Genomic DNA, 19,675 nt, shown 5'->3' on the forward strand with positions numbered 1-19,675 from the left:
CATAGTAAGATCAATAGCACTAGTTGATCAGTTTGTTGGATATGTGGGATTTTTTTTGACTGAGGAGGTATAAGTCATTTTTGTGAATTAGTTGTTCAATTCTATTTCCTTTTGAGTTTGTGACTTTACATCCCCATAGCATACTGTGGCAGTTAAAGTTTCCTAAAAGGATAAACGGTGAAGGTAGTTGTTTTATTAAATTTTCTACTTCATTTTCATTTATTGGTTCATGGGGGGGGGGGGGGGGATATATTGAGCAGATTGTGATTGTTTTGTGTAATGTGCCTCAAATTATAATTGCTTGGAGATTTGTTTTGACAAAGAAATTGCTTTGAGATATGTCATTCCTTACAAGAATTCAGGTGTTTCCATTAGCACAAAAACCTGTGTTATGGAAATAGTTGCATTGTTCATAGTTTGGTGTTTTTAAATTGCTATTGTTTTGCCGGAAGCTTTCTTGCAAGCACACAATGGCTGGGTTGAAGAATTAAATGAGTATAAAAAGTTTGTTATAATTAGATCTTATTCCCCAACAATTCCATTAAATGATTTGTAGTTTTTTATATATCTATCCAGGAGGGTATTTCATTTTCCTCGATTTTCATTTCTTTAGAGGTAGAGGATTTGTCTTTTGCCAAAGTTTGTGTCTTTGATGAAGTGTTCTGCTTAGTTTTTTTTTTTTTATCTGGTCTTGCTTGGGATGTTAGCTTCTTGTTCATTTTTTTTCATCTTGATTATTTGTGTTTGTTTTCTTTTTTTTTTATCCAAAGTGTTTTCGGTTTCAATTTTTTCTAGAATTTGGAATCTATTTTGAGTGTCTATTGTTTGGTTTTCTTCTTTTCTGGAACGTTCTTTATTTGCTGTTTTATCATTGCTTATGTTTTTATTAATTTCTGGTAGTTGTTTTGTTGGTTTCTGTGGTATTTTTTTAAAATGTTTCTGTTGTAGATGAAATCTTATTTTCTTTGTTTGGATTTGTCATTTCTATTGTTTTGTTTTCCAGATTTGAGTATTTTACTGTTAGGTTATTTTGAAATTCTGGCCATTCTTTAATGTTTAATGTAATTAGTTCCTTATATTGATCATGTATTTCACTATGTTGATCATGTATTTCATTATGTTGATCATGTATTTCATTATGTTGATCATGTATTTCATTATGTTGATCATGTATTTCATTATGTTGATCATGTATTTCATTATGTTGATCATGTATTTCACTATGTTGATCATGTATTTCACTATGTTGATCATGTATTTCACTATGTTGATCATGTATTTCACTATGTTGATCATGTATTTCATTATGTTGATCATGTATTTCATTATGTTGATCATGTATTTCATTATGTTGATCATGTATTTCATTATGTTGATCATGTATTTCATTATGTTGATCATGTATTTCATTATGTTGATCATGTATTTCATTATGTTGATCATGTATTTCATTATGTTGATCATGTATTTCATTATGTTGATCATGTATTTCATTATGTTGATCATGTATTTCATTATGTTGATCATGTATTTCACTATGTTGATCATGTATTTCACTATGTTGATCATGTATTTCACTATGTTGATCATGTATTTCATTATGTTGACATGGTTTAGTTGTCTTTGTTGTCTCAACACATGTTGTCTTTCAAGTACGTATCAACTATAATTCTGACTTTTGGGAAAGTTATATTTTTTTGTACTTTATTTCCATTATTTCTTTTTTATGTGTTTTACATATTTTAGAGAAAGTGCATTTCACCTCATTTATGTGGTCTGGCTCTATTTCCGCATTTTCAACATATTCTTTTTCCTTTACAGACTTCTTTATGTCCATATTTTTGGCAGTTGAAACACCTTCGTCTACTTTTACATCTAAGTAGCCAGGTATTATTAGTTAATATATATATGGATTTTTAGTTATTTTATTGTGTCTTTATGTTGATACGGATGTGGCTGACCACTCCTTGTTTTTCCAATTCAGTTTTTAATTCTTTCACTGTTGTTGTTAGCTTTGAACCACTCCTTTTGAAGTGTTTAGTCTTTCTTTGAAGTGTTTAGATTTTGCACTTATACTCATGGAAATTCTTTATTTTAAGTAGAAATTGGACATCTTTATAGTTAGTTACTTTTACTAGTAGGTTTCAGTTTTTTTTTTTTTTGTTCTTTTTAAATTGTTTTTGGTTTGCTTTTTGTTAATATCTTTTCTATTAGAAAAGGTGATAAAGTCTCCAATCTTTTTTCTGTGAACTCAATAACTAGGAATCTTAGGTTCTCTTTGCATATAGATGGTACGGTTTTCCTAGTTTGGGATCTTTTTTCATCATATGAGCTAGAGAGGTCAGAGTCACTAGAATGGTTTCTTTTAAGAGTTTTGATGGGGAAGCATTTGTTTTTTTTAGCCATGTATTTTGGGGTTTATTTTTCATCAACCACACTCCTTACCCCCCCCCCCTCGGAGTCCAAAATTGGGACAGTAAGAGAGAAACCCATTCGTCTTGACCATATTGGGGGTACGTGGAGGAAATACTCTTTTGGTAAGGAGTTCTCAAGCATTTTCTATTTTCATGTGTTCATTATGTCCTCAAAAATACATATATTTTTGAGGACATAATGAACACATGAAAATAGAAAATGCTCAGATGAAGTGTTGAGTTTGGGTCCTTCCAATTGATTGATCCTTACCACCACCTCCTAGCACTTACTGGGTTTGCCTATTTTTAGTAGTGAGGTAAAAAGATGCTGGAGTACCTTTGAGTTTTGTTCTTTGTTATTGGCATTTTGAGTGGAAGTGCTAGGGCTTGGCATGACTGGCTGATTGATCAGATCAGGCCTCTCTGACCACCCGTCTAGCCAAAGTAAGAGCTGAAGTGATGTGTTGCAGTAACCTAAACTTCTATGCACCCAAATCTAGGTTAGCTCAATCACCAGGACCATGTCCTAAAGCATTACAGGTAACCCACGGCTAACTGGTTGCCCCATTGAGGGATTTTTACTCTCTGTAAGGAGGCAGTCGGCTTATTCTGACAGGGCGAGAAGAGAGAGAGAAAAAAAAAAAATTAAAAAAGGTTTTATACTTCAAGTTATTTCAATTTTTCTATATTTATTTATGGGTTCCAATTTACTGATTTTGTAGAGTAACGTAGAGATAAATGTAAAGACTTGTCATGGATTTTGTTATTTTTATTCCCAGCCCTGCAGAACATGATTTAGCTCCGCGAAGGAAAAGGATTTATAATGTTCTTGGTTGGTGTGTTTTAAGTCAGGAAGCCAATGGGGAAGTGGGAGGGGAAAAAGAAAGAGGGAGGGGGACTTGTTTTTATTTTAGGCTTTGCAGAACATGATTTAGTAGAAAAAGGTGTTAATATACATGAATTTGAGTCAGGAAGCCATCTTTAAAGAGCCTGATCTAGTTGCATCAGATATAATGGTTGTAACTAGTCGAGTGTTTTTGTGAAAGTTTGGCAAGAGGGAACCATAGATTGGAGTTCAATCGAGCACTTGCCAGGAAAATAACGATACAGTAGAGGCAGTCTAGCAAGGCCTCTTCTGTGGGAAAAAGATTGTAGGGAAGAGAAAAGGGCATCAACTACTAAGTTTGGAAGCTGATTTTGAACTATCAAGGCTGGATAGGCTGTGCCGAGCAACTCCTGCCCAGACGTGGCAACAGTATTTAGGGTACATCTGGCTATTAAACAGAATCAGCAATGAGATACCATACTGAAGCAGTAGAGTGACCCAATCATTTTTTCAGCTATCTTGGCAACAGATTTGATGTATACGTTCCATTTCAGATCAGGAATGAAGGTCAGTACCAGAAGCTTGTCAAGACATGAAGTATCCCCAAGATGATAGCCATTAATTTTAATTGGAGTGTGATGGAGGGGGGGGGGGCAAGCGGTTATGATGAAAGGAGAGAAGCTTGCTTTTAGATGCATTAAAATTAACCAACCACCTTTTCCCCCCCATTGCACCATGTTCTCAAGATCAGAAGTGAGAGAATCAGAAAGATCTTAATCATTGTTTGCCTTTGAAGTGTTGCCATAGACTGAGGTGTCATCAGCATAAATATCTACGAATGATCTAAAAATGTGATTTGGAAGATCATTGATGCAGATCAAGAAGAGTTGAACCCAGGATAGAACCTTAAGGGACGCCAGCATTAATACTATAAGTTTCTAATTTCTGCCCATCAATGGCATTGTAGCAAAAATCTACAATGCCATGCTTCTCAACCATATCCAACCAAAGATCGAAGAAGTGCTCAGGAAGAACCAAAATGGATTTAGAAAGAATCGTCCTACTATCAGTCAAATACTTACTGTCAGGAGACTAATCGAAGTAGTCAAAGCCAAAAACATTGAGGCAGTCATGTTCTTTGTAGATTTCTCCAAAGTGTTAGACTGTACACAGAGGAAAAATGGCCAGCATATTAAAAGCATATGGCATTCCAAACGAAGTCATTAATGCTATCACGATGCTATACAAGCACACTTGAGCAATGGTCAGGTCGCCAGATGGGGACACTAAATTTTTTTTACATAAGCACCGGGGTTCTACAAGGAAATACTCTTGGCCCTTTTCTTTTCATTGTCTGTCTTCGCACCTCTGTTGATATACATAACACGCTAGGCTTCATTTTAAATTAATCTAGAAACGGACATCATCAATCAGCACACATAACTGATGCAGATTACGCAGATGATATTGCTTTGTTCACGAATAATACTTCTGATGCACAAACACTGTTACGCAAGCTAGAAAAGTCTGCAAATGACATTGTCTCCACATAAATACGGATAAAACAAAGTTTAGGACTTTCAATGTGAAAGGAGACATCAGGGCTCCGGTTGGAACAATACTGAAAGAAGTTATGGAGTTTACGTATCTGGGCAGCAACAGTTTCCACAGAGAGAGATATTGATATTCACATCTCAAAAGCATGGGCTGCATTGAATGGGCTACGTTCAGTATGGACTTCAAGGCTAACTGACAAACTGAAAAGGCAGTTCTTCAAGGCAGTGATAGAGTCTGTCCTTATATACGGTACTACAGCCTGGACACTTCCCAAAAGATTGGAAAGAAAACTAGACGGCACATACACCCGTATGCTATGAACAGGATTAAATATATCTTGGCAAAATCATCCCATAAAGCAGCAACTTTATGGCAACCTACTTGCCATATCTAATACCATCAGGGAGAGTCGCCTATGATTTGCTGGTCACTGTCTGAGAAGCAAGCATAAATTAGTGAGTGATGTACTGCTATGGACTAGGGACGCACAAGCAAAGGAGGACCTAGATCCACGTACATCCACATCCAGTAGATAGCACACAACGCCAACTGTGTACCTGAAGATCTGAGGCAGCTGATGGAAGACAGGAAACTCTGGAGCGGAAGAGTCACATTGGTTCGGGCAAGGGGCCCATCCTGATGATGATGCTGCCCATCAATGACTACTCTTACAATCCTATTAGAGAGAAAGGATTTAATAATTTAGAAAACATTTTCAACTATTTCATAGCTGGCAATTTTGTGAAGTAGACCTTTATGGCATACTACCAAAAGCCTTTGATATGTTAAGGTAAGGTAAGGTAATGGCACATCAACCCTTGATATGTTAAGAGTTATTGTTCTAGAAACAAAGCCCCTGTCGAGAGATTCACTAATCCTGTGGTTTAGCATATCAGCTCTAAATCTCACAGAACAGAGACCATATTGCATGTCACTGAGCAGGTTATTTTTGCTGAGGTGGTTGACCGCTTCTGTTTATCACAGATTCCCTTGTTTTTTTTGTTTTTTTTTTACATGTGAAAAGTTGGATCACTCCACAAAATCTTCCAATATTAGAATTCAACTTTGTTCTGAATTCCTCGTCCAAAAAATTAGATAAGAGTTTTAAACTTGGATCACTGATGGATAAGTTTTTTATAAACCATTTAGTAAAGTGTACATTTGAACCATTTTTCTGACCAGCTTTGGGCTATATTTACATAAGCTTTTTATGGATGTACTCATGAAAAAAATAGCTTAATCTTAATGATCTAATGACTCAATTTCAATGTGTTAGCTGCTAAAATCGAACTTAGATGAATAGTCAAAATTACTCTTTTGTATTGGTTCTGTACAACTTTTGTGATGGCATATGATTATCACCAACATTTATCATTTATATGATTCTATTTATATTATCTTTCTTTAAATGGACTATGGCATTATATTTATAAAGATTTTTCATATATTTGAAGTGTTTATATTCAATTATATACTGCTTTATGTTGGTCTTGTATTCAGTATCATACAAAAATGCAATGTCCAAGTAACATTGGTCATAACTCGCATAGTAATTGAGATACAAAGATAAATTGAAATCTTTTTATACCTTGCAGCACTACATATTTATATCTACAAAGTTTTCTGGTATGAAGAAGAAGAATCAATTTGGGATTGCTATTTAATAAAAGCAAAAGTATTTCCCAAATGATAAAATATAGACAATTAGTTTGGGATTTAATGAGAAATGTTTCAGCCAAAATATGAAAACTCACCTTGTTTAGATTACTTCCTTTTACATTAATAAAACTAAAAATGTTATTTAACTGCTAAGAAAAAATTGCTCTCATTAAAAACAAAAATCAACAAGTAATAAAACTTCCCAAATAATTCAAATTCATGAAAATTTTTAGAAAATAAAAATAGATAAATAAAATCCTCTAAACATTCTCTTTAAATTTTTTTTGTACAATGTTCGATTAAAAATTTAAATTCTTTTAGTGTTCAATGAAAAAAATTTAAAAAAACAAGAAATACAAAGAGTTTCATGATTTTATAAAAAGTTTTAAATTTTATAAAAGAAATTGATCATTATCATTCCAAAAATAGAACAAAAGACTTAATAAAAGGGCAAAAAGTAGATTATCATCTTACCTCTTTTGCTCTCATTCGAGCATCATAGTAGGGTCGAGCCTTATCAATACAAGCACCCAACTTTTTGCCTACACCATTAAGTTTTTGGGTAGATTCAGATAGTTCTTGACGAAAGGCAGCACGAGCATCCTTGAAGATCAACCCCACAAAAAATAAAAAATAATGAACAATATTTAACAAAAACCTGAATAATGCCAGCATCTTGTCTAAATACAAAGAGAAAACTTTTGGCCTAAAATTTCCATGTGAAGGAATAAAATAATACCAAGTATAAACCTATATATATATATTCTGAAAGTTCTATCTTTTGGCTTCCTAAATATTTAAACAGATATCACCTCTGACCCATAGAATTGTCTTTCCTTGACCCCCAAAGTTATGTCTTTTTGGGGGTTCCCGTGGAAGCTGTCTCAGCATATAAATGGGCAAAAAAGTCCCACAGGATGAACTTCCCTGGCTTTCTAAGGCCGATTTTCGGATTCCTTGGTCAAAAACCCCTCATAGGTGCAATTTTCTAAGCTAAATACGGATTCCAAAATTTACAATTTTGTAACGATGGGTAGTCCCGTCACGACAGTCCTTTTTTGGCCTCTTGGCCTTATTTTGGCTGGGCTCAAAAACAGAGTTCCTACTGACTGCTGGGTGTGAAATTTGACAGTTCATCATAACTTATGTATATTTTACAGGGGTCAAAAGGATAAAAAATTCTGAGGGGAGTCGTGAAATTTCGATCTTTTACTGGATGATTTTGGCATGGAATGTCCCTTTTAAAATTAGTGTAAGATAAAAAAAAAAAAAAAGTGACACCCATTGATGAAATTTCTCTGAGTATCAAAATAAGAGAAAAATAAATAGAAAATTTATTAAAATAGAATTTTGTTTGAAGTATTTGATATTGCAACAAATTCTAATGAACAGTTTCATTCAAAATCTAAAACATTTAAATAACCCTTGCCCTTACAAAAAAAAAAAAAAAGAAAAAAAAAAAGGAAAACACACCTGCCCTAAAAAGGAAGATGCACAGGTATCTAAAAATAATGCCATCATAAACACATATCTTAAGATCTAAAACCATTAGCCAATATCTGAATAAATATTAAAGTTTAGACAAATATAAACAAGATTTGTATTTTTTCTTGTTTCAGTCAAGCTTTAAATTTAAAATAATTTGAAATAAAACACCAAAAATTCAACAAGTCAAAAGCAAAACTCTTAGAAATATAATATAAAAAGACAATTATAAAAATACAGGAAATTTTTAGTTTTTTGCTAAAAAATATTTTGTCATATTTATGTATTTTGTGTCAAATTCTCATGATGTAAGATGTAAGTACTAATTACGTAATAAAAGGAAATTCAACAAAAAGATTAAAAGAAATTCTAAAAAGGAAACAAAAAAAAAAACATACATCTAATTCTAATTCCAATGTATTGATTTCTTCAGAAGCCTTGTTTAGTTGCTCCAATTCAACCTGAAATTGGAAATAAAAAGTTACTAATCTTTAATTAGCAATACACTTGAAAAAATTGAAATTAAAATATCTCAATAATGGCATGCATAGAAAGAGCGTAATGATCTAGGAATTTTTAAGGAAGTTATGACTCTTTTTGTGCTTTAAATGTTAGGATATTTTTCCCCTCTTTAAGACAATATGCGTGTGCTACATATTTTATACTACTTTTTCAATAAAAATGTTATATCTTTATTAAAGCACAAGACAAAGCAATGAAATTTGCTAGATAAGTGTACTTTTGTGCAAGTAATCTGATTGCTAAAAATATCCAGAAATTAATGGTTTTCAAAGTAATCTCCAGTAAATGCAAATAAATATACTGCAATACCATAAAAATTCCATGGATCTAGTAAAAAAAAAAAAGTTAGAACTCAAAAGTTGAATCATAATGCATTTTATGTACAAGAAACTGAAATCTAATACTAGGTCTGTCTTAAAAATTAATATATGTTTTTTTTAGACGATTTAGGATGGTTTGTATGAGGGAAGGGGACTTGCCATTTTTACCTCAGGTTAGTGGTAGGGTTATGGAAGAAACTATATTGTAAAGTGGGTGCCATTCAGAGTTAGGGTTAATTGCAAGGTTAAAGGAGATTTCTTTTTTTTTTGGGGGGGGGGGGGCTTGTCACTCACATTTAAGATTAATAGTACATGTTCAAGGGAGGCACTTTTAGGAGGTGGGCTTGTCATTCAGACCTAGATTTAGTTTAGACATGAATAATCCGGCTATTGCCTAGGGAGTTTTGAAATTTATATTCCCAAACACCAGCAACACTAACACAGTGTTGCACTTCCACACTACAAGAACACATAAAACGAACATATCTACAGTTCATATTGTGGTTAGAAGCTCCAAACCCTGTAATAATTAAACTAGATCCGCTCAAGTTTGGATATGAAACAACAGAACTCTGCATAACTCCTGTGATACTGCCTGTACCATGCAGATCAGATGACCCACCACCATGTAAATGCCCAATGTCATGTAGGATTACAAAAACATGCACTTGCAGAGCAAAGAACTTAAAATGTGTGGTGTTTTGTGGTTGTAGTAAGAGCACAAAGTGTCGAAATCTACGAAATTAAACTAAAAAATTATGGCTAATGTACATAAGTAATATAATACAGATCAGGATGCAGTACAGTGTGCGATGTACAATGTTGAAATTAGTTGCAAATATCTTGAAAGCCATTGGTTTTAGAACATCATAATGTATTATTGCCCCCCACCCCCTAATGTGGAAATTCCGGACATTTTGATTGGTCACATAACCATCTATGCTCAACGATTTCAGAGATACAGTGCTGGTAGGTGTTCGTACTTTGCTAAAAATAGGCGTGGTCATTTCGTAAATTTTGCAATCAGTGACAGATGTGTCACTTAGCAAACATTAATTAGTGACCTTCAATTAGATTTCTGAAGAGTTTAGCTGTATACATTAAAGTGCACACATAACCAGCATGAGCTACTCTAGTAATTTGAAAACCAATATTTTTGAAAGGAAATCTTATTTTATAAAACAATCACAAATTGTATTAATTTTTCTTCAAAATAAATCTGTAAACAAAGCTCACAAAACTGTCACTGATTAAATAGTATTCAGCCAACAGTGGCTGCTGCTACAATAATAATATATCTATATAAAATTATAATAATTGAGCTACTTATAACTAAGCGATCAAGTCAAATTGTTTACTTTTGTTGAAAAGTGGTTAATATAAAAAAAAAATAAATAAAAAAATTTTTTTAAATCGCTGGAAGAGAAATAAACATTTTAATCAAAATAAGTGAAATTGAGGTTTTTCTTATTGTTTTCCAAATTTCATGACTAAATTCCTCATAGGGAGTGGTACCAAGCTTTTAAACAAAGCGAGGATGAAAACCAAATCCGACGCAAAATGGCCATTTCATAGTGTTAACATTTTTATTATTACTTTTCTAAAGTCTTCAAATATATCACAAAGGCTATTATTTATTGAAGCATGTAAAAGGATATTTAATTCCTAACAAAATAGCGGTATTTAGGGTTTTGATTTCAAAACATGTTATAGCATCATTTCTAAGGAATTGTTAATGATTCATTTAGAAGAAATAATCCAGTTTTCTAATTGATTTAAATTTGAGTGTGTGTATGTATGTATATATATATATATATATATATATAAGAGCAAACAGTTAATAAACATGTTAAAAAAAACTTTGAAAAAGAGTTAAAAACATATTTAATCTGAAAAAGGAACACTTGATAAGTGGATAGTCCTTAATCTGCGGAGTTTCAAAGAAATACATTCCTTCTCATCAGAGAGTAGGAATTAGCAAAATGCGGGATCGGATTTTGCATACAAAAGTATTTGATAAAACTGCAAGTAAGTCAAAGTAAAGCAGAGGGAATATGGTGAAGAAAAAGGTGATTACACATGAATGGATAGTCTGGTGAAAGGTAAATAATCCAATGACAGTAAAATCCAAAAATATAAATCCAAGAAAGTTAATTGAATTTCCATTTGCACAAGTAAAATCTAAGGAAATTACGTAATTGGAAGATGATCCTAAATAATCCAAAAGGCTAAAGGCCATGGAATAATTCACAAATATGTACAAGGAAAAGGGAAAAAATTCCAATAATATTAATAAAAGAAAAATAAGATACGCTTTTCACACGACTGCCGAGACATAATGTAAATAAGATCAGGGACGAAGAGAAAAAAGACAAAAAAATTAAATGGGGATAGAATTAAATATAAAATAAAAAAGCACATGTCAAAATGACCCAGACAAAAAGATGTTAAAAGGTGCAAAAAATATAGGGCAAAAAATAGGTCAACTGAAATGTACAGGTTATTACTTAAGAAAATGTCAGCAAGAGTTGTTAAAAGACACTAAATGGAAAAAATAAAAAATAAATAAATAAAAAATAAATAGAAAAATAAAAAAATAAATAAAACAATAAAATAAAAAATAAAAATTTTTTTAAGGGGAGAGGATGGCGGGTATCTTATTTTTATTTTATATATATATCTGAGTTTGTATCTGAAGATATAAGATTTTTTTTTGACATATGAGGATATATTGTATCCATATTTACACTCCAAGATACAATGATTTTTTTTTTTTTTGAGGTACAATATCAAAAATCATATGACACCATTGGTAAGTGGCAGAGTGCTTGTTCAGTTACCAGAATCCATTCGAAAGCTCACTCTGCAACCGGATTTAGCCTAACTTCTCTCTCCCAGAGTGTACAAAAAAAAAAAAAGAAAAAAAAAAAAAGTAAATAAAAAAATGTAAAATGCAAAGCAAGAAAAGGTGTGTGTGTGTGTAGGCTAGGCTGTCTTGTGCCTATCTGATTACAATTTTTTTTTTTTTTTATTCATTATTTCTGTTATAATTAAGACTTAAATATTAATCCTTTAGTAAGTTCATTCAACGTTTTTGGTACTCTTGCATAATTTGACCTGATTTCTCATGAATTTCCGTCAAGCATGGATCGGGCGAGACCGGCAATCATCGGTGTCAGCCGAGCATTGTTCAAATGTTGAAACGCTAACTCAATGTGTTATTTTATTTATTTATTTCTGTCATGTTTTTAGTAATTTTCAGGGTGATATTAAAGAGGGGATGGTTATTTTCTGATTATTTTTTTTATTTCTTTTTGTAATTCATTTTCTGGCCGTTTGATTAGCGAATGAAAAAACGCTATCCAAATGGAAGCAGACGACATTCGAATTGGAAGAAAGCAACTAAACCCCCACCCAACAAAAGCTGACAAATATTTTCAAACTCGCCAAACAGAAAAATGACAGGCAAGGAAATAAATTGGTAAATGTGTAGTTTAGTGGCGTAAATTATTTGACAAACAAAAATTTATAAAACTAAACATTATTAGACCTAAAGGCTGAAATGAAACCAGAAAAAATTTAATTATTTTTTCATCATTTTTTATTAGACTAAATGTATGACAATCGAAGCTGCTGTATTGCTTTTAAAATTTGACCTTTTTAAGGTGTGACAGATTGGCCTTTTTAGACCAAATTTGGCCTTTTATGCTCTCTATATATATATATATAAAAAAAACATTACAGCCAAAAACAGTTCCTGAAAGAATGTAAAAAAAAGGCCAATCTGTAAAACCATAGAAAGGCCAAATTTTAAAAGCAATACAGCGGCTTCGATTGTCATACATTTAATCTAATAAAAATGATAAAATATTGGGGGGGGGGGGCTTTATTTCAGCTGTAAGGCCTAATAATGTTTTATATAAAAATAAATAGTTTTTATAATTTTTTGTCTATCAAATAATTTCCGCCGCTAAACTACACATTTACCAATAAACCTATGCATGTTAGAAAAAGAAATGAAAACACCGGTGCAGACAATCTCATTGTCAGGAAAAGAAATTGCTGTCCCAAAAAATGAGGTGCAACAATTGTAAACACAAATGTTTACTTAAAAAAAAAAGATTGTGTGTTAAGGATGGTTTCTCCTGGAGATGTACAAATGGACAACCGGAAAAAGTTTTCTTGAAAAAAAAAAAAAAAAAAAAAAAAAAATTGTACTTACACCAAACAATTTTATGGTTAAAAAAATTTTTTCTTGGAAAAACTTTAAATATTTTGCAAAAAAAAAAAAAAAAAAAAAAAAATTTTAAATGAATAAATACTAAAATAAAATAAACATTTTCAGTCCTTTAAAATGTAGGTTTTTGCTATTTTTGATTATTTGCATTTGTATTTTTTTTCGGTTTGTTTGTTTTTTTAATTAGTCTGTGCCTGTTAGAATGCTTAAACCGATGATTGCCGGTCTTGTCGGATCCATGCTTGATGGGAATTCACGAGAATTCAGGTCAAATTATGCAAGAGTACCACGTTTTTAAGCTTGTATAATTTTGCCTCTTTAGTTCCCATCGTGTGTGCTTACTGCTTCTCTCCCATTTTTCTTGCATCCATCCCCCAAACTAGCACTCGCTTGGGCAGTAAACTATTTTTTTTTTTGTGTTTTTATTAGTAGTTATTATTATATATCAATTTCCATATCATTACTGCTGTATTTATAATTCTTTAGTGATGTTGAGTGTAATTTGAGCTTAATTTCAGCTTGTTCTAGGTAAATTTCTTACCTTTAAAATAAATTAATTATGTTTCTTTTAATTCAAATTAGATTAATTATATTGAGATCACATTTTCCGAGATACATTGGTGGTTATGGGACAAATTATATTTGTATTTCAAGGTAGATGAGCATATATAAATTAGCAATACACACGGACGATAAAATGCTTTGGATAATTCGGGATTTCAAGAGGGTTCCGTTAAAATCGTCATATTTTAAAAACCAAAACACCTAAAGTCCTCAAAACACCACCGTTTTGTTTGAAAATAAATATACTTTCAAATGAATTAATAAATAATAATGTACTTTATATATTTTAAGAGTTTTAAGCTAATAAAGTGATAAAAATGTTATCATAAAACCGCGTTTTCGGTAAGATTTTGTAATTACCCCCCCCCCCTCCCCGATTTGTAAATGGTCGTACCACGTATCTCTTAAGAATTTACTTTTAATAGATTCAGGCGTCCAAAATTCTTTTGACCAATCATTTTTTTGTTGTGTAAAAACTTCAACATGACGAGTATGGAAAATTTTGAAAAAATTTCTTCGGACACCCACTGTTAAAAATCAATCAATCTTTTTACTATATCCGTTAACAATAAAATTGTAATTGGCTTTCTCTTGTGGTACCGACCAATTTAAAAATCAGGTACTCCTTGGTCGTTGAGTTTCATGGCGACCAGCATAAAAAACACGCATCGTTCCCTTCCTGACGCAAGCGCATATAATACTTTTTTTTGTTTTTTTTAAATTTATTTACTGACGTTGTCGTAGTAACTAAATGATTATATGTCACATTATTTATTTTGAAAAAAAAAAGTTTCTCTTTATGAATATTAAAAGAAAAATTACTACACATTTATTAATAATATCTCACTTTTACAGACATTTGTTTTTAAATTTCTTTTTAAATGACGACTTTTATCGACTTTTTTTTTTTTTTAATAGCATTTGCGGATGAGTATGCTGACATTTGTTTTAATTTCTTTAAATGACGACTTTATCGACTTTTTTTTTTTTTAATAGCATTTGCGGATGGGTAAAAAACGAAAAAAATAACTAAACCATTTACTGATAATTTCTCACTTTTACAAATATTATTTGTTATAAATGTTATCAAAGTCAAGATACCGAGAAATTGTCAGTAAATGGTTTAGTTATTTTTTTCGTTTTTTACCCATCTGCAAATGCTATTAAAAAAAAAAAAAAAGTTGATAAAAGTCGTCATTTAAAAAGAAATTTAAAAACAAATGTCTGTAAAAGTGAGACATTAATAAATGTTTAGTAACTTTTTTCTTTTAATATTCAGAAAGAGTAAAGCTTTTTTCAAAATAAATAATGTGACAAATAACCGTTTAGTAACTACAACGTCAGTAAATAAAAAAAAAAATGTTACGTGCGCTTGCGTCAGGAAGGGAGCGACGCGTGTTTTTTATGCTGGTCGCCATGGAACTCAACGCCCATGGAGTACCAAAAATCATGATACTGTAAAAAAAAAAAAAAAAAAAAAAAAAAAATCGTTCTATTTTTAAAAAATATCTGAAAACGATCTGTAGAAGTAGCAGCAGCATTAATATCAGCTATAGTATTACTAGGTGTATCAGAATTTTTGTAGGAATTTTTGACACCCCTAACACGAAACTGCGAATAAAATATAAAAAACTCGTAATTTCTCTTTTAAAATTGGCTTGTTTATTTTCTTTATGGATTATACTTCCAAAATAAACTATTAAAGTTGTTTTAAAAGTAATAGAAATATTTTGTTTTTTTAAAAAACAGTAATGAATTTAACGAACTCAATATTTTTCAATTTTTAAACTTTAAAAATCTATCAAAATTTGTCTATTGATTCTATTTTTACGATATTTTCAGAGTTAATGTGAAATTTTATGCTCTTTCCAATAAACCGAATATAATATTTTAGACAAACGTTTTTTTAAATTCACGCCCCCCCCCATTTTCAAGTGTCTACTAAAAAGTAAATAATTAATTTACTCACCAAAGTTTTATATATCACAAATTGAAGAGAAAAAGGTCAATAAATAATATATTCAAATTTAAAACAAAAAAAAAAGTAGTGTTTTTTTTTAGACATTTACCTGTAAAGTTCAAAGTTTAAAACCTTTTTTTTTTTAACCACGTTGTTTGTTTTTTCTTTTGTTTTTTTTTTTTTTAATGAAACCCTGGTCCTTGCTCCTTTAATTGAAAAAAAAAAAAAATTAGGGCTTGAATTACATTTTTCGAGTAGTTATAAGCGTGGAAAGATAGGGGATCGAATAATTCACGCCTCCCATTTTGAAATGTCTATTTAAAAGTAAATAATTAATTTACCCACCAAAGTGTTATATATCACAAATTGAAGAGAAAAGGTCAATAAATAATATATTCAAATTTAAAAATGTTTTTTTTAGAAATTTACCTGTAAAGTCCGAAGTTTAAAACCTTTAAAAAAAAAAAAAAAAAAAAAAATTTTTTTTTTTTTTTTAATGAAACCTTGGTCCTTTGCTCCTTTAATTGAAAAAAAAAATTAGGACTTGAATGACATTTTTCGAGGAGTTATAAGCTTGGAAAGACGTGGTGAAATTATTCACTATTTTTCACAAAATTTCTGACACACCTATAGCATTACTGACAGTAATACTATTGCTTAATTACTTTACTGTAAACAAAGTTTCTTTTGCTTTGTTTTTTTTTTTTAATTCCAGAACGAATTAAAAATTGAAAAAGTGAAAATATGAATATAAAAATAATATTCTTACATATTATCAGAACATAATTAGCTTAATTAGAGCTATTCGGTTATCAGAATGTATAATTAAAGCAATCCCAACCAGTCTGAGACGGATTATTGGGTCAAATTTTAAAAATATAGTTGAAAAGACAAATATGTAACGCCAGGGTTGCAGAGTCGGAGATTTTAGCTGGAGTTGGAGTCGGATTTCTATGAGTACAAGGAGTCGGAGTCAGAATTTTTTTATCCGACTCCGACTCCTTAAGTTCAATGAATTTATTTTATATTTTACATGGTTTTCCCGTTTTTTTTTTAATTTTGTTTTTTTTATATACATTTTCTATTTTTTTATTACATTTTCACCCCAAACAAAGCACATTGCCACTTTGAGGTAGGGGGCTACTATCAGGGACTTAAGTTTCAGGGCTTTAGTTGACCTTTGATAACTAAATATTTTCGTTTAATAGCCAAATAGAAGTTACTAGCCAAACCCACATGATTTTTAGAATATGACATCTTTGTTCTGTGACGAGTATGTACATCAAAGATTTTTCTGTGTTTTTTTGTTTTTTTTGATAAGTGTAATTCTAAAGACATACTGATTTTCATGTTGATACTTCAAAGATTTTTCACTTAGTAGTGAGCTTTGGAAGAGTGTTGGTGAAAGAAACACAATCGCCAAAAGTGTTGTATTATTTCTACTCACCACTTTAAAAAATCACTCGCAAATGAGACTGATTCACTTGCAATGTAGAGTCCTGACTATGCAGGGAGTTTAGCAGCAAGATGTCTGTTTCCATTACACTTGAACTTCTGCATGTCAGTACAGTTGGGGAAGCAGGAAACTGAAAGAGAATTCCAAAGTCTCAAAGTCTAGCAGTTCTGGGAAAGAAGCTATTAGAGTAGAAGGTTTCTTACATCTAGAGATCTCTACTGTATAGGGGTGGCACTTTGCTGGGACAGGGGCTGAATCTTAGATAACAGTTCAGAACCTATCAGGTTGGTGACTCTTTTGAACACTGTCCAGGAGAGAGAGACTAGTTGCAGATGCACTAGCCCAAATGTGACAGCAGTACTCGATACATGGGTGAATGGTGGAAGAAGCTATTAAAATAGAAGGCTTTCTTACATCTTGGGATCTCTGTGTAGGGGTGGCACTTCGCTGCTTATCGGGTTTGTTGGGGATATTATCATCGAGAGTGTACAAGAGCTTGTAGTTCGTCAGAGAATCCACCATTAAAATACTTGTAAAACAAGCAGAGGGATGGAACATTTCATCAATGGGACAAAGGCTGAAGCTTAGATAACAATTCAGGACCTATCAGGTTGGCGACTCTTTTGAACACTGCCCAGGAGTGAGAGACAAGTAGCAGATGCACCAGTCCAAATGTGATAGCAGTACTTCATACATGGGCGAATGGTGGCTTTGTAGAGGTACAGGATACTTTCAGGCGTAAGTAACATTCTAGCACAGTAGAAAGAGCCCACCTTCTTTGCAGCAGCCTTGGCAATGATCTCAATGTATTTATTCCAACTCATATTCCCGGTGAATGTTAAGCCGAGGAGTTTGAACAAAGTACTTTCAGGTAATGTATCTTTACCAATATCTGTTGGTGGTTTGTAAGGTTTCATGTAAGTTTAAAGGAAACAAGCTTTGTCTTGGCAGCTTTGAACGTTACCATCCACTTCTGACCCCATTCCACTACAGGCTGAAGGTCTCCCTCTAGGGTTTCCACCATGCCCTTAGATATGTGCTCATTAGTTTTCCCCATGTGCCTGCTATAGAGCGTGGCATCATTGGCAAATATAACCATGTCAGAGACAATCTTATCAGGTAACGATCGATCCCTGAGGTACACTTGCATTTATATCATTGTTTCTGCATCCATCGAGGACAACCTGGATTCTTCTCTCATTTAAGAAGGATTTAACTATGTTAAGCATTTGTCCAGTAATACCAGAGATTTTATTTTCATGAGAAGACTATCCTGCCATACCCTATCAAAAGTCTTAGATATATATAAGCCTACTGCCCTGCCCTCCCCTCCCCTGCCTTATTCAGAGATTAAAGTTAGAATATCTGCAGTAGAACAGGCTTGCTTAAATTCATATTGATGGTCAAACAGAAGTTTAGCAGCTGTAAGGTGGACTAGAGCTTGATTAATTAAAGACTCAAATATTTTGGCGAAAAGCGGGAGGAAGTTACTTGGGCAATAATTTAATAGGTCAGTTCGTTCGCCACAGATTTTATAAACTGGTACCACAAAAGCAGCATTCCAGCTGTCAGGAAACAAGATTCGTTAAGATATTTGTTAAAGAGTTTTTGTTTTTTTTACACAGCCATCACCACATTATCAAGGCCAAGAGGCCACTCAAGAATAAGGGTTAAAGAGTGTACAGTAGAAATTGGACAATATAGTAATCATTAGTAATGAAAATTCGGTAAATTTGTTAACTTATATGGAACAGCTCATCAAGAACTTATTTACCTTAGACTTGTTGTCAGCCAGAAAGCAGGAAACCAGAAGACAATTCCACAGGCGTGCAGTTCTAAGAAAGAAGCTTTGTTCATGGAATCTACGTTTAGGTTTAGGCACAGATAAAGAGTGGGGGGGAATTATTGATAGTGTTTTCAGCTAGACGCGTATTTCTTGTGAAAGTTTGGCGAGGGGGGGACCATAGATTGAAGCTCAGTCGAACACTTTCCATGAAAATAACGATACATCAGAGACAAACTCGCAACATTTCTTCTGTGAGATAGAGGTTGTAGGGAAGAGAAAAGGACATGTCCTATGAGGCTATGAAGTCTATTTTGAACTCTGTCAAGGCAGGACAAGTCCTTTCTAGCAGCTCCTGCCCAGATGTGGCAACAGTATTCCATTCTTGGACGTACCTGGCTCTTATATAGATAGAGAATTGCATCAGCAGTGAGATATCTACTGGATCGATAGAAAGATCCCACCATTTTTCCAGCGGCCTTGGCAACAGATTTGATGCACGTGTTCCATTTAAGATCAGGAGTAATGGTCAAGCCCAGAAGCTTGTCAAAACTTGAGGCCTCCTGAAGACGAGAGCCATTCATTTTAATTGATGCCAGATGTGGATCAGAATGTTGATGTAAAGAGAGATGCTTGGTTTTAGATGCATTAAAAGTAACCAGTTACTCCTTTTCCCATTGTACCACGTGCTCAAGATCAGAAGAGAGAGAATCGGAGAGAACTTGGTCGTTTACAGCCTTTGATGTGCTACCATAGATGGTAGTGTCATCAGCATAAATGTCTACAAATAATGAAAGGATGTGATTTGGAAGATCATTAATGTAGATCAGGAAAAGAGTTGGGCCCAGGATGGACACCTGAGGGACACCAGCATTAATACTGTGAGCTTCTG

The 19,675-nt window shown here is 32.6% G+C and overlaps 1 protein-coding gene across 2 annotated transcripts in view; it reads right to left on the reverse strand.

The window, feature by feature from the left end:
• The window catches only part of LOC145284721 (uncharacterized), a 251,056-nt gene that overhangs the window by 152,357 nt on the left and 79,024 nt on the right, over positions 1 to 19,675 (reverse strand). For both annotated transcript variants that reach the window (XM_080133643.1, XM_080133642.1), the window contains exons 2-3: positions 8,340 to 8,402; positions 6,931 to 7,059 (exon numbers count right to left, since the gene is read on the reverse strand). In XM_080133643.1, the coding sequence (XP_079989769.1) occupies positions 6,931 to 7,059; positions 8,340 to 8,402 (192 nt within the window). The remainder of the gene's footprint in view (positions 1 to 6,930; positions 7,060 to 8,339; positions 8,403 to 19,675) is intronic.

The sequence above is a fragment of the Euprymna scolopes genome, chromosome 9 (genome assembly GCF_053919585.1).
Source record: "Euprymna scolopes isolate OS-2025 chromosome 9, ASM5391958v1, whole genome shotgun sequence".
NCBI classification, from domain to species: domain Eukaryota; kingdom Metazoa; phylum Mollusca; class Cephalopoda; order Sepiida; family Sepiolidae; genus Euprymna; species Euprymna scolopes.